This window comes from Sceloporus undulatus, chromosome 7 (assembly GCF_019175285.1).
Source record: "Sceloporus undulatus isolate JIND9_A2432 ecotype Alabama chromosome 7, SceUnd_v1.1, whole genome shotgun sequence".
Lineage (NCBI taxonomy): Eukaryota > Metazoa > Chordata > Lepidosauria > Squamata > Phrynosomatidae > Sceloporus > Sceloporus undulatus.
The window spans coordinates 3,905,688-3,931,768 of record NC_056528.1 but is presented as its reverse complement, the minus strand read 5'-3'; the positions used below and the strand labels follow the sequence as shown (position 1 = coordinate 3,931,768).

Sequence of the window (26,081 nt, the reverse complement as noted above, 5' to 3'; positions counted from 1 at the left end):
TAAGCAACAAGACAGCCCAACAACACATGCCACAACGATAACAATCCTGGTAAAGCGATAGTCTAAGACTCACAATCGTGTAGCAAGCTATCTATAATGCTAGTCTGTAATCATATTACTAGTGTAACGGTCAAGGACCTGAAGACAGTATTGCCCTCTTGCCCAACCCCAACAACTCCTGGCACTGATGTTAAGAGCTATACTGCCTCTCTGCAAGGAGTTTCTGTTTTTCTAAACTCTAATAGCCCCTGATAAGACTTTTATGCTCTCCATAAATTTCTGCCCGCCTTCTTGAAATCCATCTGAAGTCAGCACTTGCACTTTGTGGCGGGTGTCTTGCAAAAAACAGTGTGGGAAATGGCACTCCAAGACCCATTCTTTCTCTTTTCCTGGAAGGATGCGGCACCTCACCTTCCCCACATCAGCAGCCACAACCTGTGTGTGTGTGTGTGTGTGTGTGTGTGTGCGATGCCCCTTTTCTTACCATGTCTGCAACCCGTCCTGGGGGTGATGAGGGGAAGGAGAAGGAAGGGTTAAGAGGAGGAGGAGGGAGCGGGGAGAATTTCCCATCCTTGCCTTTCCCCTCCCGCTGCACCTCCAGTAATAGCTTCATCGTTAAAGTGATTAATGCGGCCTTTAGAGCGCTTGCTTCCCGACCAAATTGTATTAAAAGTCAGGCTAATATCTCCGGCGCTCTTTCTCTCGCCAGCAGGGATTCCGGTGGGGGAACGCACGGGGATGTGGCCCAGTAAGAACACCATGCTCTTGGCTCTGAGTGCGAAGGAGGAGGCTGGGGAAGAGGTGCATAATGCCACAGTGGGTGGCAGTTTCCTCCTAGCATGCCCCAGGCGAGCAAAAGCCCCTGATGGGTTGCTGTCTTGGAGAGGAGTGATGTAGGGGAGGCAGTTGTTGGGTTTGGCAGGGCAAAGTTCAAATTCTTTCCCTCTCGTGATGCTCTCTGGGTGGCCTTGTCCAAATGGTCCCTCTTGGGAGCGCGGCCTTCTCTGCTAATCCAGGAGGACAGGACAGAAGGGTTTTATAAAGCAGCCTGGAATTTGGAAAGCTCCCGGATGTTGATAGAAGTGTCATCCCTGCCACATGGCGCCTTACACAAACTGATGTGAGCCTTGCATTCACACCTGTGGGCAGGTATAAGTCTCCATTTTGTGTGCACTTGCAATCTGGATTTTAAGAGGGAGGAAAAAATAAGGACAAGAGAGGACAACTGTAGGTTAATTGATAAGGCTTTCAATGGACAGTATAAGGCCAGATATCTCACCGCCACACAATGTTTATGGCTACTGCTTTTGTTGTGTGCCTTCAGGTCACTTGCAACTTAGGGTATAACCCTAAGGCAACCCTATTCAACCCTTCTGGGGCTGAGAACTCAGATTTCATGGAGGGTGATCATTTTGGAATAGGAGTGGGAAATAAGTGTCCGTTCGGAGAGGGACTAGGGCACAGGGCAGTCATTTGAATCTGTCTGGCTCTTTCTGACCTGCCTCATGTGGGCTTAAAACAGAGAGGAGGGAGTGTTACATGTTAAGCGCCTTGGCAAAGATGTACAATTGGCCCTTCATATCCACGGATTCTTTATCCACAGATTCAAGCATTCGCGGCGTGAAAATATTCATATATATATATATATATATATATATATATATATATATGTTCCAAAAAAGCAAACCTTGATTTGGCTATTTTATATAGGGACACCATTTTACTGCGCCGTTGCATTTAATGAGTCTTGAGCATCCACAGGTTTTGGTATCCATGGGGGTCTTATAGACCTATACATGAATATATATAGGAAGTTCAAAAAAGCAAACCTTGATTTTACCATTTTCTACAAGAGACACCATTTTACTGTGCCATGTAATGGGCCTTGAGCATCCATGGATTTTGGAACCAAATCCCAGCGTATACCAAGGGCCGACTGTAATAATAAAGCATAACAAATGAAGAAAAAGGGACGGAAGGGGAGGTAAAATCACATTGCAGATCCCCGCTGGGGTATTTAGTTAGAAAAGTGTTTCTGAAGTTGTGACAGCCGCTTCCTTATGTGCCTCTGCTCCTCTGTATCAGACGCATTGGCCGGCCACAAAGGTAGTAGGAATTAATCAAGGTGTTGGCTTTGTGCTTGCCAGGTGCAGCTGAGCGCCATCAGGGCGCCCCGTCAGAGCAGCAGAGAATGGCTGTCGCTGATCATCCTTTTCCATGATGAATGGGGGAAGAGACGGTCTTTTTGTTTCCGCTGCTCTCCTGCGCTCGCAGAGATAGGCCTGCTCAGGTGCTTGTCAACATTATCTGTCGCAGGAGTGGCGCTGCCATCCATCTTGCAGCGGAAGGGGGAAAGGTTGGGGCGGCGGCTGGGGGATGAATACTCTGGAAGGGGTTGCGTTGAAGTTGGAGCCAAGGTGCATTTAGGTGGGTGGGCGAATGGAGTGAAAGTTCTGGTAAACACATACTCTTCAATTTGGGAGAATTCAGATTTCCACTCTCTTTTAAACCTCCTCTCTCCTTGGTAGCGACATGGGGATGAAGTCTGTATAAATTTGTTGGAATGGCATGATGCCTGTTGTTGTTTGCTGTCAAATCGACTTCCAATTTATGACATTCCTATGCCTGAAAGACCTCCAAGACCTCTGGTCATCAACTGCCTTACTCAGGTCTTGCAGACTCAGAACAACTGTTAGTAATTGGATTGAATCAATCCACCTGTAATACAATCCTCTCTTCCTACCACCTTCCACTTTAGCAAGCATTGGCCTGTTACAGACTGCCAAAATAAAGCTGCTTCGGGTCTCTTTGGAAGTATGCTATTTAAATGATGCATGCATCCTAAGAATCCGGAAGCTGCACTCCAGTCCTTAGGCTTTGGCGCGACCTCCGGACTCTTAGGACCCATGCATCATTGAAATAGCATACCTCCAAAGAGACCCGAAGCAGCTTTATTTTGGCAGTCTGTAACAGGCCATTGTAATCTTTTTAGTGTTCCATTATCTCATGATATGCCAAGATATGACAGCCTTAGTTTGGTCATCTTCATTTCTAGTGATAGTTTAGGCTTGATTTGCTCTAAGACCAATTCTTTTCAGCAGTCCATGGTAAACTATGCAAACTAGGTGGCTTTATTCTATATGAGTTTGGTTTGGAGGTTCATTTAGACATTTGGAAGATGCCACCTTCAACTGTGTGCCTAGTATGTCTCTCTCCTGGCTGAATGTCCTGCATGTCTTCTGTTGGAGTCCATACAAACGCAGCTAAGTGTTGCTGCTATTTTCTCTGGGCAAGGAGTAATCGGCTGCACTTAGCCCAGCTGGCTCTGGCGGAGCAGAAGCGGGGGCGGTAAAGCAAGACAGGTGCAGAAGACTGGCTGGTCCACTTGGACTGGTTAAACTGGGAGAGTGTAGTCTAATGGTTGCATTTGGGGGGGGGGGTGTTGACTTATGGCAAGCCCATGAATTTCATAGACTTTTCTTAGGCAAGGAATACTCAGAGGTGGTTTGCAACTAGGATTAGAACCTGATAAGTATAAAAGGATAATTAGAGTGGAGTTAGACAGTTAGATTTAGCAACTTCCGTGACTCTTGTATTATTGTGGGCAATTTTTATTTGGGGGATTTGGATGATACGTTTATTGAATGTGTAAATTTTGGATCTCTGGACCATAATAAGTTATGATTGACTGACTGTTTGTCATTTCCTTCCTCTGAAATATAGCCTCCAGTGCATGGCATTTGTTGTCACGTCTCTTATCCAAGTACTAACCAGGGCTCATCCTACTTAACTTCTACCTGTAGGGCAGTGGTCCCCAAAATGTGCCCTTTAAGAGGTCTTGGACTTCAGCTCCCAGAGGCTTCAGCCATGTTGGCCAATAGTCTGGGATTCTGGGAGCTGACATGCAAAATCCCTTAAAGAGCACAGTTTGGGGACCACTGCTGTAGGGTATTTAGCCCCGATTAGGAGTGTACCTTATAAAAAATGTGTGCCCCAATGGCTTTCAGAGTGTAGTGGGTCTGGAGCATAAGCAAGGGAAGACCCCCAATACACATCTCAGCTCAGCCTTGAACAGAGTAGTTGGTTGACTGCCTCAGTCCTCCAAGTGCCCTCTCTCCAGCCACTCCAGGGTGCAATATAGGGATGCTCATTCTTAGTGGTGTGTTGCGTAGTAAGTAGTACTTTTGGTGGACTGCGATTATGATGATTCCTTGCAAATCCAATTTTAGTTCCGCTGAGCCTGTCGCCGTTCCTGTCTGTCACAACAGTTTCTCCGCTTTTCCAATCTGAAGCTGGTTTAAAATGTGTGAACCCACCCCTGCCTCCCACTGCGGCTGTGATATGACTTGTACTCCACTGTATAAGGCCATTTATGTTAAAGAAAGGGGTTTTCCACTTCCTAAACAGTTCTTCAACATATGTTGATGGTTATGCCAATTTATGGTCATACCAATTTGTGCAGCTCTCTTTTTCTTTGGCAACTTGCAGCTCCATGTAGGCTAAATTTGGGGTTTCTTTGTGCTGTGTTTTTTTGCCTGCGAGTGACTGAAGCCTGTCTTTCTAAATCGGCTTTTCCTTTCTGTTCTTTGACGCAGAGAAATCAAAGGCCAAGAAGGGCAGCGTAGACAGCGCTTCGTTCGGCAGCAGTGAAGAGGAGGAGGAAGATGACAGCGACGACGACGACGGAGAATATGAAGTGGAGGATGAGGATGATGAAGAGGAAGAGAACTGGAGTGATTCAGATGGTAAGAAGGGTTTAGTTTTAGCTGGATGGGGTAACAACTTTGTGTTTGTGCTGTGTTACTTAGGGACTTGTTTTCATGTTGCTGACCCCTGTCGTGAAGTCAGAAGAGCAGAGTTCAGTGATCAAAGCATATTGTTCGGGAAACACAGTTCTGTGTAGGAAAGAGCGATAACTTTATCGGCCAACCACAATGCACAAAACCCATGAGTTCTATCTCCATATAAAATAATGGGGTCAAATAATGGTGTAGGGAAAGGGAGAATTGGCAGCTCTCAGCCTTCAAACATTGCAGTAGTTCACATTGATACTTGAGGATGCTTCCTTGTTCTTTTGGACCCCTTTGTATGGAAGAGTATGTGACCCGAAACACTGTTCTCATGCGGAGCTCAGAAGCGATGGGTTACAAACAGCACTCCTCACTTGCAGAGGTTAAAAGTTACTTTCAGGGTCATTCCTACTTAATTAAAAGTAACTTCAGGGATGTATTTGAGTGGAATTTCTTAGCTTTTGTGCCAGTCTCTTATCATCTGGTGGTGTGTGTGTGTGTGAAGGGGGAACCCAAAGTGTGAAAAAAAGCAATGAACAGAACAAACTAGTTTTTGAGCACTAGAATGAAAACACTGGCAGGGAATGGGAACGATTGTCAAACGTGGCTTTCCAAGCTTGGCTCTGATGTTAAACTCCCTTGAGATAGTCAGAGGGTTTAGCCATTGTCACAGGCAGCAGCTGCTCAGTTTCTAATGTCATTGCTTGCCAATGTGACTTGGACCCTGTTGTGGTCCTCCTCCTGGCATTTCCTCCGAGGGAGGCAGCTGGCCCTCAGAAATGGAGCTTCGGGTGCCAACTTGCTCTGGGACGGGGCAGTGACTCTGCCTTTTTGACTTGGACCAAACTGGCTGAGAAGATTCCAGCAGTGTGATCTTGGAAAGGTGATGGATGGGCATGTTGAGGGCCCAGCTGGGACTTCAGACAGAACCAAGGGGGGTGGCATCTCCAAGGGTCATTTTGGCTTGGCTTTAAAGAGAGAGCAACACAGTTCCAGCAGAATAAAGTCGCTTGTGTGCATTTGCATTTAAGGGCATGGGTCTTAGTAGTGGTGTTTGTAAGTTTGAGTGTGTGTTTTGGAAGTGGGGTGCCCGCTGCCTTCCTCCCACCTCCCTTTCTTCTGCCTGGTTTTGCCCCTGACCAGATTTCAAGCGAAAATGAGAGGGAGGGAGAGCCATGCGCAGCCCACTGAGTGAGTCACTGTGGCAGATGGCAGAGGGTTGGCACATGAGCCCCTCTGCTGTTGCCCAGAATAGATGAGCAGCGGAGATGAGAGCCAAAGATGGCTGTGAACACTTGGCGCCATTTCCTCACCACATCTCAGAGCCATTTCTCAGTGGCTGCTGGCCTGGCAAGGCAGAGAGGGGAAATTGCTCCCAAAGCTCCTTCCTTCCCTCAACGCCTTGGTGTGCATTCACACTGAATGCTCCGTCAGTACTCTTTTCCAGGGCATTTTGCAGAGGGCTTTCCTTGTGTGTGTGTGTCTTTGCTTGAATTGGGACTTGTTGGTGCTTTTGGTTACCTTTTTGAAGAATCAGCCTGTAGTACAAAACCCTTTCTCCTCCAGTCCACCTCCTTTTTGTATCTGCAGATCATGATGAAGCAGCGTAAGACAGCCCTTGAATTATGTGTTAGTTATCCTCCACCCCTAGAACTATAAAAGCAACTGCAATGTTGGTTCATCTGCTAGAGGAGGGTTTGTTGTTGTTGTTGTTGTGTGCCTTCAAGCCTTTCCGACTTACAGCAACCCTAAGATGAATCTATCACAGGGTTTTCTTGGTCAGTTTCTTCAGTTGATAAGCGACTGCCACAAAAGTTGAGAAATTCCACTCCAATATACCCTTGATGTTACTTTAATTAAGTAGGAACCACTACCCAGTAACTTGTAATCTCTTTGCAAATAAAGTGTGTGCTGCTTGTAACCTATCACTTCTGAGCTCTGCATGAGAAGTGTTTTAGCTCACATACAAAGGGCTCCATCCATCCTCTGAGGCTGAGAGAGTGTGACCTGCCCTGTGTGTCTCCACAGCCCCACTGGGCTTTGAATCCTGGTGTCCAGAGCCATATTCCAACACTCATGCTCTCAATATGGGTAAAGAGGGCTGTAGTTATCCTTTCTTAAAGTGTAATGGCAATGTAGTAGATTACTGAAGAAGCAGTGTTAGTAATAGAGTTCAGAGGTAAGTAACGCAACAACACTTGAGACCATTACTTTGGGGGGAACATGTACTTCATACTCCAGACTCAAGGATATAGCCATGTTAGTCTGTAGAATCTGTATGTAGTAAGTTCTTGTAGCACCTTTGAAGACGCACCGAAAGAAAGAAGTTGGCAGCAGGAGCTTTCATAGCCTTAAGTCTACTTCCCCAGATGCATTTGATCATCTGAGAAAGTAAAGTCTGCAAAAGCTCATGCTGCCAACTTCTTTCTTTTAGTTAGTCTCAAAGGTGCTGCTACAAGGTCTATTTTATTCTGGTTCCTTCCAGGCTCTGTCAGAATTGCATTATTTTGGGTATATCCCTTAATGCCAAAATGGGAGGGGGGTTTTCTTTCAAACGTCATATTTCTGTGATGAGAAAGTGATTAGGAAGTTGGAATGGGATGGAGGAGAGAACTGCTTAAACCAGAGGTCCCCCAAACTGTACTCTTTAAGGGATTTTGGATTCAGCTCCCAGAATCCCAGACTATTGGCCAACATGGCTCAGGCTTCTGGGAGCTGAAGTCCAAAATATCTTTAAAGGGCACAGTTTGGGGACCACTGGTTTAAGCAGTTCTCTCCTCCACTGCAGAACTGTTGCTGTCTTTCTTATATTGCAGGGGTCCCCTACTCTCTGTAAGCCACCTTCCTTTATCCCCCGCACCCTGGCAGGGCAGGATTGGCACCTCTCTTCTCTCTTCCTTCCACAGGGAGCGATGCCAAGGGGTCCAAGCACAAAGGAGTCCGCAAACAGATCTCCCGGGCAGAGCTGCGCCAACTGGCCCAGGGACCGGAGGACGTGGTGGAAGAGCTGGACTTCTCTGACGAGGACGATGTGTGACGGCACCGTGCGGGGAAAACATCCGGCTGGAGCTTTCCTCCCTTGCGGAGAACCGCAAGTGACTTTTGAGGGAAGGTAGGAGCTGGGCAAGGGGAGTAACCCAGCTTCCCCCCTTCGAAGCAGCGCTTGGGGTGGGAAGGATGTTGCTCCATTGAAGCTGCCCCCCCGAGGCACCACTTGGAATGCGAAAATCTTCTCCAGCCGCGTTTTATGCGTCGAGGAGAAGCACAATAAAATTTGCGGTTTGGCCAGGGGGCTGTGAAGCCGTTCAGCTGAGGCAGTAAAAGGCCCGGTCACAAATACACCTCTTAAATAATGTGAGGCAGATGAAGCTGCCGTTGCCACTCAGATTCCTGTTTGGCTTTTTTAGACTCCAAACCATCCTTCCCTCTCTGCAGTTCAGTTTGTCTGGGGACCATGCAGGCCTTGCGTGGAAGAATTAGCTGTTTTTAAAGCATTGTAGCTTTTATTAAAAAAAGGAAAACCAAGGTTTTGTCTGTTTGGTTTCTTGCGAGTGTTTAGGTCCCACACACACCTTACCCTGGTGCCGCATCAGAGCATACACTCTTTTCTTGAATTCAAAGGTATAGCTGTGTTAGTCTGTCGGATCAGTATGTAGAGAGCTCTTGTAGCACCTTGTGGATGCATCTGAGGAACTAGCAGACTTCAGTCTACAAAAGCTCATGCTGCCAGCTTCTTTATTTCAGTTAGTCTCAAAGGTGCTGCAAGAGCTCTCCAAGATCTCTCTACACCAGTGGTCCCCAAACTGTGCTCTTTAAGGGATTTTGGACTGCATCTCCCAGAATCCCAGACTATTGGCCAACATGGCTGAGGCCTCTGGAAGCTGAAGTCCAAAATCTCTTAAAGGGTATACAGTAGTTTGGGGGCCACTGCAGTACATACTCATCTTTTCTTGAGTAGGTGTTGCACAAAGGTTTGCCGCTTCTAGTTTTCTGGTTTACTTTGAAGTGCTCTCCCTTCTCCCTTGGAATCTGCCCTCTTCTGTATTTATTAGTGCCCACGATAATTTATGAGGACAGAATAGAAAGATCATAGAATCACAGAGTTGGAAGAGACCACAAGGGCCATCCAGTCCAAATGCCTTGCTTTACCACCCTTGGTCATGTCCGACTCCCATAGCCATCCGTTTTCATACTTGCCCACATACTGAGGTGGTTTTTGCAGCAGCACACAAACCTCTTTGTAATTCATGAACATAGGACCTGAGATAGATCTCTCCAAGGTGGCAGTGACTGTTGGCTTGTGATGGTAAGGCCTTTGCATACCTTGCCTTTTTAAAACCATAGGAGCAGCTGACTTAAAACAGCCAACCTTCTTCCATTGTGCGAATGGCAAAACAGACCAGGATTCGGTACTTAACCATAGCCAACTGGTCCTGCCTGAAACAGTTGGCCCTAGATAGTAGTGTGCATTTTATAAATGCTATGGTTAAGTAAGCCTTCCAAATAGTTTTCCTGGAAGAGACTTGGACATAGAAAATGCATATGATGGGTTATTAAGCATTTTTGGGCTTCCTGATGGATGGAAATGGACACATTGGAGAGCACTGGATTCTCATCTACATCCTTTTGAAACCCACTCATCACTTCTGTGCCGTATTCTTCAAATATTGCAAGTAAGGCCCTCGCCTTCCCTTAAAAGCTTCGAAACACACAGTCAACCTGCGGAGCAACCATTTTATAAATTAAGTGATTTCTTTTTATTATTATTTAAATCGTTTTGCAGGAAAGCATTGGCCTTTGAGGTGACGGATAATTACCATTTACAATATATAATAAAAGAAGCTACGGTACCCACCAAAGCTGTCTTTCTCTGGTTCCTTTTCCCTTTTCGAAAACGCAAAGGAAACAAAAAGGACGAAAGGGGGGGAAAAGGTAGAACGTGCAAGGAGGCGTTTTGAAACAGAAAAGAGAGAAAATACGGACAGGTGTCAATCACATGATTGTTTTCCACTACTGTACAAATTGTGAGGCGGGGGGCAAGGATGGCTGGCAGCTGGCATGAGCAGAGCCCCACTGGGCACAACTCAGGTACCTCTTACCTGGTCTTAAGAGGGCCAGGTAAAATGTGCAACTCCATATCCTCTGCAACAAAGCTCCCTTTTGACCCCTCTCTCCAAAATATCCGCACACACACACACACACACACACACATTCCCCACGTACAAAATAAAAACGGAACACACAATTTCTGTACACACACTGTTTGAGGAGAGGAGACTTTCGGCCTCCGCACTCCTGCTCTCCCCTTTGTTCCCTACCGCTATATTATTATCATTAATCATTATTATTATTAGGTTTCTTTCACAAGTCTGCGCAGGGAGATTTCACAGTCCATCTGCAGCGTTGGAGCAGCAAAACCCTGAAAAATGCAATTTAAAGAAAACAAAGAAAGGCCAAGAAAGCCAAAACGGCGTACCCCGCAGAGCCTAGCTGCGTCGTACCATCCAAACGGAAGTAAACATGGACCGGAACTCGGGCGCTGGGTCAGTTCATGTCTGTCTTTGGTATTGTTTCAAAAGTTGTGAGCGATGCATAGACACCCTGAAGGAGGAACTCTTTACAAGTTAAAAAAATAAAATGGAGGGGAGATCAGAGGTTTCCTCACAAGTTGGAGGGACCAGGGAGGGACAAGGCGACAAGAGGGTTCGAGTGTCTCCTTGGACCTTCTTCCAAGTTGCATTCCATGAAGGTGAAAGAAAGAAAGCAAACGTTCCTTCCCTCCTCTCCCCAAAATTGTACCTCCCTTCAAATTGCTTCCAAGAAATCTTTGGATTCGATGCCCCTGCCTCCTGTCATCCTAACCACCACCTTAAAATCCCAAAGCTGAATGCATTATTATCAAATGACCACCTGGGCTCTCGAAGTTTGGAGAAACATGGAGGTTTCAGCTCCAGAGACTCGAGGGGCGAAGCAGGAGGAGCCAGGCTTGGGCAGAGGCAGCGGGGCAGTTAAGATGGCGGCTTTGCGGCGTCGTTGAGACCGGCCAATAAAGGGTTTCCGTTTTCCTGCTTTGGCGAGATGCGACTGCTGGGGAGGAGAGTGCTGTTGTAGGGCGAGGAAGCCATGCTTCCGGTTGAGGACGGGCGAAGTTCGGCCGGAGGCAGGTCCCGATCTGTGGGTCGCAGGCCGGGCGGCTGTAGCGGAAAGGCCATGGGGAAGCTGGCCATATACAAGACACGGCCAACTCTCTTGGCTACCTGTGGAGGGGGAACACACAGGCAAACAACATCAATGTGCAGCAATGGAAAAACCACACAGGCAAGAAAGCTCACAGACCTTAGAAGCAGTGCTGAACTTTGAAGTCGAAGGCTTTCGTGGCTGGCATCCATAGTTTCTTGTGGGTTTTTCGGGCTCTGTGGCCATGTTCTAAAAGAGTTTATTCCTGACTTCGCCAGCATCTGTGGCTGGCATCTTCAGAGAAGGAGCATCAGGAATAAACTCTTCTAGAACATGGCCACACAACCCGAAACCCCCCCCAAAAACCCTATGGATGTTGACCATGAAAGCCTTTGACCCCACAACAACTTTATTATGGCTAAAGACCAGCGAATCAAACACAAAGTGACACATATGACAAAAGTACACAGCAAAACCCCTCTCATTTGGAGGCAGCCTACAATGGAATAGATCAGTGATGGCGAACCTATGGCATGCATGCCAGAGGTGGCACTCAGAGCCCTCTCTGTGGGCACATGTGCCGTCACCCCAGCACAGAGTTTGCCAGAGTTTGTTACTAGAAAGCCAGAGGGACATGGCACTTTGCAATAAATAAGTGGGTTTTGGGTTGCAGTTTGGGCACTCAGCCCCGAAAAGGTTCACCATCACTGGAATAGATGCACTTTGCTGATGCAGGCCCTGGCTTCCCTCTCCTCGCGCCTCCTTCACCTACCAGCCATATACATTTGTTATATTATGTTAAAACAATAAGGGCAACTTTATTACTTTCCCTGCAGCCCTTACTGTTTACGAGGGGCCTAATAAAAAGGTTCTCTGGGCAATTGTTCCCCGTGGATCAATTCTGCAGGAAATAAAACTGATTCAACGAAGAAAGCGGGGTGAATGGGGGGGGGAGCGAGAAATCCAGGAGCACCAACCCAGCTTTGATGCGCGTTTAAGAACGATGGGGGGTTTCATGTGCTGGAGGGGGAAGGGAGAAATGCGGCAACAGTCACATTAAAATGATTTTTATCATAACAAAACCAATGCCTCTTCCCCGCCTTTTGCTAACCGAATAATGCTCTGGTTGTTTTGGGTTAAACGTGAGCCCCTGTTTTTATTGAAGCCCTAACAGGAGCCAGCTGCGGAGGTGCGAGAGCAAGACGGAGGCCCTTTGGAAGGTGATTAATACAGGCCTCCATCCCAAGGGTCCCTGGGGCAGGCGGAGGAGGCAGGGGGGCTCCCCTGAAAACCCTTGAACTCCACAGATGAAGTGTGCTACGAAGAACAAGGCCAACATTATGTCGGGAAAAGAAATGTAGGGTTTGGGGGTATGCAAAGTCCCTCGTTTCTCCAGCTCTGGCCTGAGAAAACCTAAGAGGAAAGGGACACTTTAATGCCCATTCTACTTTTAAAAGCCTGGTCAGTTCCCCTATCCACCATTTCCGTCCTTTCCATCTTGCAGCCATAATGTCCTGGGCACCTAGAATGGCATTCTCTCTCATTTTGCTGAATGTATAATACCACCCTATGGCTCTTATGACCAGAGATTGTTCTGAGGCCGCTGTACAACCGTAGGACTGTACCAAGAAGGAAGGGATTTTGTGCATCTGAGATGTGGCAGTTCTAGCAAAGGGAACCCAGGCCTGCTTCTCTGTCTCCACCTCACTTGCAGACTGTCCAAAGCTAACTGACCTGCAAGCCTGAGCAAGATATAACCGCAACACTCAAGACTGGCCATCGACTGCAATGCTAGAGAGTTTTGTTTTCTTTCTTTGAAGTTCTCTTACCTGTGACCGTATCTTCAATGCTGGTCCCAGTTTTAGCCCCATGTTATTCAGTAAGTGCTCTTCGGTCAAAAGGGGCAGTGTTTCACCATCGATGGCCTGCTCCCGGAAGACCTGTCGACAGAGAAGCAAAAGAGAAGTGTGGTCAAGAAACAGGATTCTGCCCAATACTATACTCCGACGTTTTTCAGAGTTTTAGCTGTAGACACACAACTGATCAACATAAAACATGAGGGCTCCCTTTGGGCCAGCTTTGCAAGCCTTCCTTTCTTAAGTTGCCCTGTGCCAGGGTCTTCCTTGGGGCATATGCCCAACACCAATGAACACTGATTTATGACCCCTTAGTACCCCTGAATCATTGCAAGCAGGGGGTAAGGAAAGTTAAGCTATGCTAGTACAGAATTACATACCAACTACACAATTCACGTTTGCAGAACTAATACTAGACTAGCTCTTCAGAGTGTTGGTTGTTGGGTTGGAACATACTTCTGAATTGGTTGTTGTTGTGGGCCGTCTACTTCACATTGCCTTCAGATTGTGTCTGAGTTATGATAAGCTGAACCTACCTTGGGTTTTTCTTGGCAAGATTTGTTCAGAGGGGATGGTGGTCTTTGCTTCCCTCTGAGGCTGAGAGAATGCGACTTGCCCAAGATCACCCAATGAGAAGTTGGAGGCTTTCATGGCCAGCATCCATAGTTTTTTGGGGGGTTTTGGGGCAATGTGGCCGTGTTCTGGAAGCATTTATTCCTGACGCTTTGCCGGCATCTGTGGCTGAGGTGAAACGTCAGGAATAAGCTCTTCCAGAACACAGACACAAAGTCCAAAAACCCCACAGAAAACTTATCTTGCCAAGCCAAGCCTGGTCTCCAGAGTTGTTCAACTCACTAGAGCATGCTAGCTCTCACTTCTGAATGCACCCATACAGTGAGTCTACATTCAAGGAGAGCATGAGCGCACCAAAGGAGAGGGATAGGTCTATCTCAGGCCTCTCCTTGCTGTGTTTGTTTTGCAGGTAGGGAAGCATTTTAAAACATGATCCGTGTGAAGAGCTGCATTCAGTTGTTTCATTCCCCTCGCCTCACCTCTTGACACCCGCATCCGGCACTCGGGAACAGACGCAGACGGGGCTGCTGTTGCAAGTATTTCCTCCAAAACTAAGGAATTCACTCGTGGCGTTCTCCTCCTCCACACCAGCTGTATCTCCTTTTTACAGCCACAATCTCCCACCCGCAGCACCGCCTGGATCCCTGGACTCTAACCCAGCAGAGCTTAACAGGCAAGATCTCTTTCCATCCAAGCCAGACAGCCGGCCGGCCTGGCAGGAGCCCAAAAGCCCTCTGTTCCAGTCCTCCCTGAAGCTAAATGGCCAAATGTGCACCATGGAGACAGAGATGGATGGTCCCTGGGACTCGGAGCACCGAGGGGGTGGGATGGAAGGCTGTTTTCAATACAGAGTCTGTACTGGGAGGCTTTCCCTCCCCTTCCTGTCGAATGCAAGAGTTCTGGCGGGAGGTTTGGGCTGGCAAGAGCGGAGGTCAACCCTGTGCCAGACCTCCCCGGCAGCTGCGGTTTCTGGAGGAGAGAAAGCAGGCAGAGAGCTCCTCACTGTTGGGTCTCCCCCAGCGGCAACAGCCACAGCGGTGGGGCGGCCTGGCTCTTTTGCACAGGCCAAAAAAGCAAAACAAAAGCTCTATTAAAGATAGAGCCGGCCGTGGAGAAAAACAGCAGCAAAGAAGCCGTATTCCGTTTTAACCCCCTCCATTCCAGATTGACTTGCATCTCTTGAGTTTCTCTCCAGCACCACCTGAACTGATCAGCCTTGTGACTAACGTCATCGTAATGTATTTGTTTTTCCCCCTTGCGATTTTTAACATCTTTGCCTGATGGAGAAGCCAAGGGAGCCACGAAAGCTTGCGACGTGCATTTTGTGCATTTTGGTTGGCCTGAAAATAGTATCGCTGTTCTGTAGATTTGGGATGTTATTGTACATCTCTTCCCCAAATATTAACATCTCTTGCCATGTCTGGATGGTGAAGCTGAAGGCTTTCATGGCCGGCATCCATAGTTTTTTGTGGGTTAAATCTGCTTCCTCCAAATACATCTGAGGAAGTCGACTTAAGTCTATGAAAGCTCATGCTGCCAACTTCTTTCTTTAGTTAGTCTCAAAGGTCTCTCTACATACAAGATCTCTCTACATACATCCTAGACATGCTTTGCTCCGCTGGATTGTCTTTGGAGGAGGCGCATATATATGACAGACTGTTATGCAATTGTATTTTCTAACCAACCAAATGAAATGAACACCATTCCCACCAATTCCATCTTGGTTCCCCTCCAGGTTAGTAATACTCCCATTTGTTTTCTTGGTTTTGACCAGAACTTGATAAATGTTAGTGATGAAATAATACTCAAGTGGTGTGACCTGATGAAAAGTTAACATGTCGGTGAAATATGGCAAAGTGGTTTGAGCGCTGGACTATGACTCTGGAGACCAGGGTTTGATTCCCTGTTCAGCCATGAAACTCACTGGGAAACCTTGGGCAAGTCACACTCTCTCAGCCTCAGGGGAAGGCAAAGGTAAACCTCCTCTGAACAAATCTTGCCAGGAAAACCCCATGATAGGTTCGTCTTAGTGTCACCCTAAGCTGGAAACAGCTTGAAGGCACACAACATAACGCATAACTGGGGGTTATTGCTAATGCCCTTTTTTCAAACCTTGTGTTAGGATGTGGCCACTAGCTCCTTGTTTGGGGCTCCTGCTCCAATATGCAACTGATTGGGGAAGGATTTTGCAGAACAAAAATACGGAGGCCAATTTTTAGGTCAAAGCCTTTGTACATTTCTTTTTAACCACTGAGTACATAAACACACTAGTTGTACATATACACACTTCTGGATTCGCTAACCCCATTTCATCTGCTTCTCAGAAATCAAAACAGCCAAGAGTGTACATTTGTTCTTGTTTTTTCCTCTTTAAAAAGGGTGTTTATGGGTGGGGAAGAGAAAAACCGAGCTCTTGGCTTTGTTGATGACTTGGAAGCAAATGGAAACCAGGTCCATGGAGCTTTCCCTCCCCTTCCTCCCTGGAGCGGCCCAGAATGTACCTGAGTGTATTCGGCACAGCCAGACAAGCCACCCACAAAGCTGCAGACGTCTTCCACCGTCCACTTGCTGACATCCTCCAGGGCTGGGCTCTCCTCGCCGTCCAAAAAGAGACCTCCCATCGTGCCTGAAAGGAACGCAGAGATGGAAAAGGGTTTAGGGATTGGAAAGCAACCGTAAATCACACGCACATAGATGTGGGCAGGCAAGGCCTTGCCATCCAGCCTCACCCTCCAGCCGCACATCCATCTTGAATGAACTGTCTGTTTCAACACCAGCCAGGGTCAATCTCCAGGCTGCAACCTCTTGCAGGTGCCTCACCTTGGAGGAGAAGGAGGCGAGAGCCTTTGAGCCAGGGAAGGGGTTTGGGGACTTTCAAGGATGCCTTTGCCTAGTAATGTCTTCAAGGGGTTTAATGTTCTTCAGCTGCAATGGAAGGAGGGAGGAGGGAAACCCTACAAGGGCAGCAACCAAAAGTACAGCTGGCCCAGGAGGGTCTCCATCCAGCTCCAACAGTGTGCTCAGAATACCAATGAATACTAGGAAAGTCTGGTTTCCCTTGCCTTTCCAACTGATCCTCGGGAAACAAGCATTATAAATCTGGAAAACCCCGGCTGACTAAATTGCTGGCATATGCATGCATACAGACACAAGCTCTTCCTCTGTTCTTCTCCCTTGTACACATTCACATATGCGTTCTCACACACCTCTCAGAAACAAAATCTGTTTTATGTGAAGTCACAGACTTTCATGTACGGCATGAAATCTGGGCATCTAACTGGGATGCCTCTAAGGGAAATGGCAGCCAATGTCCAAGTGGTCACAAAGAGAAAAGAGGGGAAAGAGGGGACATGAGTGTTACTAAAGAACCGGCCTAATGATAAAAGTATACCAATGTTCAGCTTCAACAGAACTCTTCATCGGTGAAACATGGACTCCTATAAAACTCAAAAGGCTTGCACAGGCCTAGCGCCCAACTCCCAGTGAGCAAAGAGACGACAGAACGCTACCTAAGTGGTATGAGCCTGAACCAAGATCCTTTGGGTTTTTCCTTTCTGGCAACCAGGCGCAGCTTGTGCCAAAAACTAGGGAGCGGTTTTTCTCTCTCCCCCAAACCTCCCCTCTGCTTTTGGAAGAGCAACTGTGACTTGGTAAACAGAGGAAGCGGAATCGAACTCAATTATTCCAGGCGCAGCCGAGGCTCCAGCGAGACGCCTCCATCTGCAGCCGAAGCAAGCGTCTCCTCCATCTCCTCGGCGGGGACCTGGCAGCCACAGCCAACTGATTTCAAATTATGCACTTCCTCCTTCCTGAGGCAGGCCAAGGATAGCAGCTCAGCATTGCTGTCGGGAACGGAGCCGTGGCCGCGGCCGCAGCCTCCTCCATTTGGCTGGCGGCCTTCAGCCTCGACTCTTTGGCTCCCGATCAGCATGAATGCTCTCTGCATCCACAAAGCCAGTGCTACAGTCCAAGTGCAACCACTTCATGGCACCAGAGACAAGTCACAGCCGATTGCTTTGGGCTGGAATGCGCAATTGCCGTATACGTCAGTGGTTCCCAAACTTTGGTCCTCCAGATGTTTTGGACTTCAGCTCCCAGAACGCTTTACTGTTGGCCAAGCTGGCTAGGGCTTCCAAGAACTGAAGTCCAAAGCCCCTGGAGAACCAAAGTTTGGGAGCCACTCGTCTATGGTATTCAAACAAAAACCCATCATACCTTTATTGGCCAACCAAAAGGCACAAATATCCTTGTTGCAAGCTTTCGAAGCTCCATGGGCTTCTTGATCAGGCAAAAAATGTTGGAAACCAAACAGGAGGGGGGAAAAACAATCGGAGATGTTAGATGCCTGAATGTTGTTTCATTCCCTAGTAATGCAAAATCCCACCTCCTGTAAGAATCTGCAAGTGTTTTCCACACAGCCACAGGCGCTGCCAAAATATTTATCGCACAAGAAAGCTCATCTTCCCTTCCTTTCTCCCTACCATCAAGAAACACACACACACACAAACACTGCACAGTGTCCATATTTCAGAGCTGGTGGCTGGCTGGGGTGTGTGTGTGTGTTGGGTGTGTGGAATTTAAGCACTTCATTGGCAGTTTCCGAATGTAGGGAGCCCACCAGAAAGAGCGACGCAAGATGCTCATAAGGAGGGCTCCCTGGGATTTTAGCTAGGCTTGTGGGCAGGTACCTTAAATCCTAAGAGGCAAGAACACTACGTAAGAGTATATGAAGAGCTATGCTGGATTAGGCCAGAGGTCCAGCTATCTAGCACTCAGTTCCCATACTACCTAAATCAGAAGCCTGTGGGAATCCCACCAGAAGAACATGAGACCAACAGCAACCTCCAGCTTGGGATCTCCAGAGACAGGCGTCGAGAGGTATCTGTAGCCAACATGGTCACTTAGATAGACCTATCTTCCATGAATTTGTCAAATCCTTTTAAAGACAGCTTCTGGCAGAGTATTGCATGGGCAGCAATTTCTCCAAACTCTGGACGTACCTACATCCTATATGATGGTCTCATGTCTAGAAGGACCAACCAAGTCCAGATACTTCCTTGGCTGAAATTATGACTCCCTAGGATTCTCTGCAGGGGCCTGTAGGATGCATACATCCAGAGAAATGAAGGGAATGGTTCAATTCCCTAGGAGGACTATGATTCTATAGCAGAGCCTCAAACTTTTCCCTAGCTTCATCTTACACTGCCAGTAAGATTCCAATGGCTGCCCTTGTCTTAATCTCACTCCACCTATATTGGGTCAAGAAGCCAAAATACGTCATGGATAGCAACCTGTTCCTAACCATTGAATCACAGAGTTGGAAGGGACCGCAAGGGCCATCCAGTCCAACCCCATTCTGCCATGCAGGAACTCTCAATCAAAGCATCCGTGACAGATGGCCATCCAGCCTCTGCTTAAAGACCTCCAGGGAAGGAGACTCCACTACTCTCCAATGGAGTGTGTTCCACTGTTGAACAGCCCTTACTCTCAGGAAGTTCCTCCTAATGTTGAGCTGGAATCTCCTTTCCTGTCCCTTGCATCCATTACTCTGGGTCCTATTCTCTGGAGCAGCAGAAAACAAGCTTGCTCCATCCTCAAAGTGACACCCTTTCAATTATTTAAACAGGGCTTAAATACTTTTTAATATTTACCTCTCGTTTAATAATTTAATAATTTAAATTTAAAATGTAATAATTATTTAATATTTAATATTAGCCTCTTAACCTTCTCTTCTCCAGGATAAACCTGCCCAGCTCCCTAAGTCATAGGGCATGGTTTCCAAACCTTTCACCATTTTAGTCACCCTCCTTTGGACATGTTCAACATCCATTTTGAATTGTGGTGCCCAGAACTGGACAACAGTATCCTACATGTTCCTTGCCTCTGACCCAAGCGGATGGGTCTGAATCCATCTTGTTATTCCCCCTGCCTCTCTTTTTCTGCAGAGAGCCGAGGGTCACGGAGTGGCCCTGGGAGGCTGGCGTTAATTGCTCTCCAGACTGCCGATCAATAGGAAGATTTTAGCCTCTCGCCAGTCCATCCTTCACCTTTTCCAGAGGACAGCAGTGTGGGGAAGGGAGCGCTGTGGCCAAAACCCCGACAAGATGAGGTCATTTGGCAGCGGCCAGGTTTTCATAAGGCAGCTCGGAGAAATCGACCCAGCCGCATCGATAACTTTCTGTCACTGGGGATGGAAAATGCTTCTCCGCCTCCAAAGTGCCGGAGGAGCCAGCCTTTCTCCCTCCTCCTTTCTTCCCTGGAACAAGGCCAAGCTCTTTCGGAGTCTTCTCGGATCATGTGCGGATATTATATCTCCCCCTTTCCATCCACCCTGGCTGCTGTTATCTGCATCTCTGCGGCCTTATTTATCTCTGTTTCGCCCGGCGCCATGGCAAGGCCTCAAATGCAAATCGACGTAAGTGCACAGGACGGCGGCGACACGACGCAAGGGCCAGCGTGTGAGAACAAGTCCTTGTCACAGAACAGCTGTATCACCTTCTGTCAAGTGAAGCACTTTTCTTTTTGCACGGCAGTTGTTGCGTACATTCAGACACCAGGAATCCAGTGGAGAGGAACCCAGCTGTGTGTGAATAAGCCCAGTGTGTAATACAAAAACTTCCCCAAGTCGGGTATCATCTTGCTGGTTTTAAAAAAGGGAAAAGGAAAAAGGACTGCAGCCGCATCAGTGGTTCTAACAGCAATGGTTTTGAACTTTAGAAGGAACTTCTTGACAGTGGGAGCAATTTGGAACCAATTGCCTAGAGAGGTTCCAAAGAATCATCATTCTCCGAAGATGCCAGCCACAGATGCTGGTGAAACGTCAGAAAGAAACTCTGCTAGAACATGGCCACATAGCCGGAAAAACCCACAAAAAGCTATGGATGCCGGCCATGAAAGCCTTTGACTTTACACTTGATTTTACCATTTTATATAAGGGGAACCATTTTACTATGCCACTGTATTTAATGGGACTTGAGCATCCACGGATTTTGGTACCCATTGGGGATCCTGGTACCAAACCCCAGCAGATACAACTATATATACAGTAGGTCCTTAATAGGGGTGTTTCAGAGCCTGACTTGTGTTTTCAAGTTTGGCCCAAGACTGGGGAGGGGAGAAAGACGTGTGCGCAACCATCACTACCTATTACAAAACTACTACGGCTGCAAATGCTTAAGTGCTCCAATGAGTCAGTGAAAAGATGTTTAGCTTTAACAATGTTTTCGATACAAGCACATTATAAAAGCTGCAGATGGCAAGCACTAATTTAAAACAGGTATTCCCTTCTGCAAAGAGAGCGGGAAGACGTCTTCCAAGACACGGCCTCCTCAAACCCAAGTGTGCGTCATCTTTTTTCCTTTAAAAAAGGACGTAGCTATTTCCAGATGTATTATTTTGACCCACATACAGATTTAATCAATTAAAACTCATATGATTAAAACGGACCACAAAACAACAACAAGACAGACTCTGGTTCGCTTCCCAGAAATAGGGGCAAACCAGTCAAATCCAATTGTTCTCCATCCTGACCGTTACACACTCTTGCACTTATGGCAGATAGAGCACTCACATTGATGCATCTGTGACATGGATGTACCATTTCAGAGCCAAAGGACGGTTAAATTATCTCAGCCCTCTAAGTTAAATATAGATATATAGGGTGAGTCAAAATGAATGGTGCAAAATCACATAAGAACAGCATCATTTCCACCATTCTTTTTGAATCAGTTGTAGATATAGATGGCCAAGGTGGCACTGTGGTTTGAGTGTTGGACTACATCTCAGAAGACTTGGGTTCAGTTCCCAGCTCAGCCATGAAACTCGCTGGCAGACCTTGGGCAAGTCACACTCTCTCAGCCTCAGGGAAAGGCAACAGCAAACCTCTTCTGAACAATCTTGCCAAGAAAACTCCATGATAAGGGTCATCTTAGGGTTGTCTAAGTCAGAAGTGACTTGAAGGCAAACAATAACAACAACGGCAAAGTGCATTAGCATCTGATGCATCTGAGATGCATCTAAGGAAGTAAACTGAAGTCTATGAAAGCTCATGCTGCCAATTTCTTTCTTCCAGTGAGTCTCAAAGGTGCTACAAGATCTCTCTATGTACTTTTTATGTGAGGAGGAGAACCAGACCTGATCAGCTCTGGCTGAGGTACATTTAAAATGAAGAAACCTGTTGTATTTAAAAGATGGTAAGGGCAAGAAAGGGAGAGAGAAAGGATTTTGTTTCACATTTTGGACTTTGCAAAACCCCAATGCCCGGTTCCACCAGGAATTGAGCTGCCACAATGAAGCATGCTAGCATTCTTACTTTGTCGCTCTCACCTACCTGCGTGGAAATAGGGGCTCATGGTGTACGGAAATCCAAATGGCAGCGGTTGAGGTGGTGGAAGTGAAGCTGGAGGGAGGTATTTTGCCTCTGTTTTGTTGATGGCTGGGGCCAGGAGATGGCTGGGTGACTCGGCACTGGAAGAGCTACAGTGGGCATTTTGGCCGGCAGATAATTCACTCAGTTCTTTGGTGCCATCGCAGGTTTTAGCCATCTCTTTACACTCTTTGAGTTCACCGGCTGAGCTACTGCTCTCAGCCTTCAGGCCATCCAGCTTTTCCTCGTTTGCGTCAGCATCACTTTCTGAGTCCTTCATCTCTTCATCATTGCCGTCAGGGGGGCGGCTGTCGGACAGTTCTTTGGATTCGCTCTGGCCTGGGGCTTCGGTCCGGTGGTGTGCAGACTTCCGGCTCCCTCTCCTGCTCCCCTGCTCTTTGGGAGGAGTGGTGGAGGCGTTGGGCACTCCATGGTGGTTGAGCGACAACAGTGGAGTGTTGTTGTGCCGGAGCACCAACATAGCGTTCCTTCGGGAGAGCTCGTCCCTAAGCAGGTGTCCATCAGGGATATCGTGGACATTGCGCAAAGCTGGGTGGTCTGGTGGCAGGCCTGGGTGCAAGCTCATTGGGTCTCCGGCCAGTAGTCGCTGCCGATGGAGGTTTTCCAGTTCCTTCTGCCGAATGATCTCTGCTGACATTTCAAGCCTGAACAAAAATTAGAAAGTTGCACTTGAGAAGGAGTCAAGAGACCTGCTTAAGTATTTGCCCTTAAGGGGTGTCATATTGAGGATGGAGCAAGCTTGTTTTCTGCTGCTCCAGGGAACAGGACACGGAACAATGGATTCAAACTATAGGAAAAGAAATTCCACCTCAACTTTAGGAGGAACTTCCGGACAGTGGAATACACTCCCTCGGAGTGTAGTGGAGTCTCTGTTTTTGGGGGTTTTTAAACAGAGGCTGGATGGCCTTGTCAGGGGTGCTTTGGTTGTGAGTTTCTGCATGGCAGGGAATTGGATTGGGTGGCCCTTGGGGCCTCTTCCAACTCTATGATTCTATGACCTAAATCAAGGCCCACAATTGTCCCATACTTGCTGCACTTGCTGCACAGTTTGGGGCATTTCACTCTTTCCTGGCCATGGAGCCAGTGGGGTGTGTGTTTTATTGTAAGAGTTTCTCCTGAGTCTTTTATCATTCTCATTCCCTAACCCTTTCCCTACCTCCAAACAGCCTGACCTCCTCATTTCAGCTTCTCCTCTTCCCACTTCTAGTGGAGAGGGGGCCAAGCTGGAGTCTAGCATGGGAGGGAGAGTGGGCAAATCCAGTCAAATCACCATGCTTTCCAAAACACCCGGCTCCCAGGCAGCCTTCCCAATCTCCCATCTCCCCCGCTTGAGGGGAGAGAAGCTGTCCAGGAGAGAGCCACTGGAACAGAATGATAATAATGTGTCTGGCACAGCCTCCGGCTCTTTGGCTCAATGAAGCATACCAGCTAATCTTTCCTCCTCAACAGATATGCGAGGGAGAGCGAAGGGATGAAGTCAGGGCCAAGCACTGGGTGGCTCGAGCTATACTGCACCAAGGGGAAAGTATGTGGGAGTCCTTCTCTTCTCTAAGAGAGTCTTTGGGAACAAACCTCTCACCTGGCAAGGTTCTGTTTTCTCAGCATCTCTTGCTGCCGAGCAAACATCTCTGCTTGGGCCGGCTGTAGAAATCCATAACCTGTAGCAGGAGGCAGAAGCAGCTTGGATTTAACACATAAATATGATGATGATAATGATGCTCAAAAGAGAAGCCAGTCTTTTTGTCCACCCAGCATAACCCTAGGCCTGTCCCAGCTCTCACTAGAAGTCCAAAGAATGACCTCAGAGGATTTTTTATGTGTAAAAGCATGGGGACCCTCTGATCCATGGAGCAGATGCAGCCTGCAGAATCTCCCTATTCAGCCCACAGCTCCTCCTCCCAAAACCCATTTTGGTTGCTGTTGTTGTCATTGTTGTTTATCAGACACTTCTGGAAGAGGTTCCTCACCCTCCCCTGCACTGCTTCCCCTTTGCTGGTTGCTCAGCTGTTTTCCATTGGGGATCTGAGCAAGAAAGGAAGAAGTTGCTAAGAGGGAGATGAACTTTCAAACTCCTTTCCATGGGATCTCCCTTACCCCACAATGCTAGCCAGCTGTCTGGCAGAAACTGCTGAGCAGTTGGGGAGGTGAGGAGGAGGACACAGCTGCAGGGTCCCACCAACGTACAAGCAGCTATGAAGCCTCCTTTCCACTGAGGCTTAGCTCCGCTGAGCAGCATGGAGAGCTTTAAGCTGACCAAGGAGCAGTCCATGGCATCCTCTGTGGGTAGGTGGTGATGTGGGGGAATGGGATAGGCACATGGGCTGTGTGAAGGAGGAGAAGGGGATGGCAGAGAGACAGGCAGAGAGACTGAGAGAGGTGAGGGAGCAATGTTGCACCCATATCCTGATTATGGGTTTCCCAAAAGCAATTGGGTTGGCCACCATGTGAACATGATAAGCCTTTGGTCTGATGAAGGGTCTTCTTGTGTTCTTAAGAAAAAAAGAGATAGGTTGCCAGTCCCAAATTTTGGCTATGGGCACAACGACTGTCCTGGGGCCACTTTTCTTGTATGGAATGCAGACAAGTGGGGAGAATAAATTCTCTGTCTCTCATTTAAAGCATGAACTCTTCCATTTTACTATGCTATTTAGATGTGGAATAACAGAGGTACTGTTAGGGTAAGACTTTGCAGCAGACATCCAGGGTTGCCAAAAAACAGAATGGAGGAGCAAGAGAACTCTGTAATGCATCAGGGCTGGCTTATCATATTCCCACGTCAGTCAGCTTAACACACAATTCCATTTAAAGGATCATCCTGCCCTTTAAATAAATGAATAAATGAGTCCTAGAGCAAATTCTGAACTCTCCCAAGAACCCAAGACTGTTGTACCTTGGACATATCATGAAAAGACTGCCTCACTAGAGAGGATTGATGCTTAGCAAGGTAAAAGGCAGTAGGGAAAGCAGACCCAGTGAAGATGGGTAGACTCAGTCAAGGAAGCCCTGGCCCTGGCCCTAGGTCTGATACATATGGTGACTTGAAGGTCTCTCATTTATAGGGTCACCACAGTTGACTTGACGGCAGTTAACAGCAACCATTTAGGGTCCTGGAACACTCCATATTTAGCCATACTAGACTATTCTGTGCACACTTACCTGGCGTCTGGCACAAAGCTGAAGGTACCCCTAAGAAGGGGGGTCTCAAGTGAGGACCTAATGCAATGTGAGGAGCATTCTGAGGTGACAGAAGCGGAGGCGGATGGGACATCTCCCTAAAGGGGAAAGAAAACAAAGGAGGTTGAGTATCCTAGTGTGTTGGGGATGTGTTCATCAAGCTCTCAGAACCTGCAAAATAGCAAAGGAAGCAAAGCAGTTTGATAGCTGGTGTAAACTGTAAGGCATCCCTGGTGTCATACAGAAATCAATGTCTTGGCAAAGACATCCCGAAAGAATGTCAGGCTCACAACTGAGAAACCAAAAACCTAAGCAAGTTTAATTATTCAGCCTTTTCCGTAAGGCATTCTGCTTCCAAGTCTTGCATTTATTGGGCTCTTTTCTTCTCCCACTGGACCAAGCATTAGGGCAATATCTCGCACCCTCCCGGATGCTGGAAGGGTTCAATGTGGCTTAGCTAATGTAAAGATTCTAGGAACTACGTTATGCATCCCTTAAGCATATAAAACACATGTATAGGGTTAATGTGAGAGCTCATTATTCTCCTTTCCAATCCTTTTGGAAATTCCAAACCCTACAGCATACGAATTGCAGGAGGTCTCCCATCCCAACAGTTTAGAGGAACAGCCAGGCATCTTGAACTCCCTTGTGGTCCTCCAAAGCACACTCCAGGGAGCCATTAGACTTAACTAGTCATGCTCCTCTCAACTCCCACTGGGCAAGAACACTGCTGGGAAAATATACCCCTTGGCCAACGAGAAAAGGGAGAGGAAAATTACTTTCGAAATCAGTATTTTGGGAAATAAGCTTGCAGGTCTGTTCAAAAGGTAAGACCTACTGAGCTCAATTAGTGTTATTCCCAGGTTAAGCATGCCTAAAGCCTACAGCCCCAAATATAGGCCCAACTATCTCGTCTTCTTGCTATCTTTCCCACTATTGGGAAATTTCCATTAGCTACCAATGGCCAAAGCTAAGGTCTTGCATGAGTTATGTGCAGGGAATGGAGGGTGAAAAGGGTGCAGCTCTAGATCCATCACAACTAGAGTAGACCCATTCAATCCATTGTTAAGCGGTGAGTTAACAGTAGATAAATTTAATGGCTTCAGTGGGGTCTACAGTAGTCAG

General features: G+C 47.4%; 2 protein-coding genes across 7 annotated transcripts in view; one reads left to right on the top strand and one right to left on the bottom strand.

The window, feature by feature from the left end:
- The window catches only part of NOC2L (NOC2 like nucleolar associated transcriptional repressor), a 50,261-nt gene extending 41,946 nt beyond the window's left edge, over positions 1–8,315 (top strand). Inside the window, exons 18-19 of the mRNA XM_042479599.1 lie at positions 4,596–4,745; positions 7,697–8,315. Coding sequence (XP_042335533.1) covers positions 4,596–4,745; positions 7,697–7,827 — 281 coding nt within the window. The 3' untranslated portion in view covers positions 7,828–8,315. The remainder of the gene's footprint in view (positions 1–4,595; positions 4,746–7,696) is intronic.
- A 325-nt stretch (positions 8,316–8,640) lies between these two features.
- Positions 8,641–26,081, bottom strand: part of SAMD11 (sterile alpha motif domain containing 11) — a 136,280-nt gene continuing 118,839 nt past the window's right edge. For all 6 annotated transcript variants that reach the window (XM_042478286.1, XM_042478283.1, XM_042478281.1 and 3 more), the window contains 6 exons: positions 24,939–25,054; positions 23,362–23,440; positions 21,726–22,426; positions 15,898–16,022; positions 12,797–12,907; positions 8,641–11,047 (listed from right to left, as the gene is read on the bottom strand). In XM_042478286.1, the coding sequence (XP_042334220.1) occupies positions 10,799–11,047; positions 12,797–12,907; positions 15,898–16,022; positions 21,726–22,426; positions 23,362–23,440; positions 24,939–25,054 (1,381 nt within the window). In that variant the 3' untranslated portion in view covers positions 8,641–10,798. The remainder of the gene's footprint in view (positions 11,048–12,796; positions 12,908–15,897; positions 16,023–21,725; positions 22,427–23,361; positions 23,441–24,938; positions 25,055–26,081) is intronic.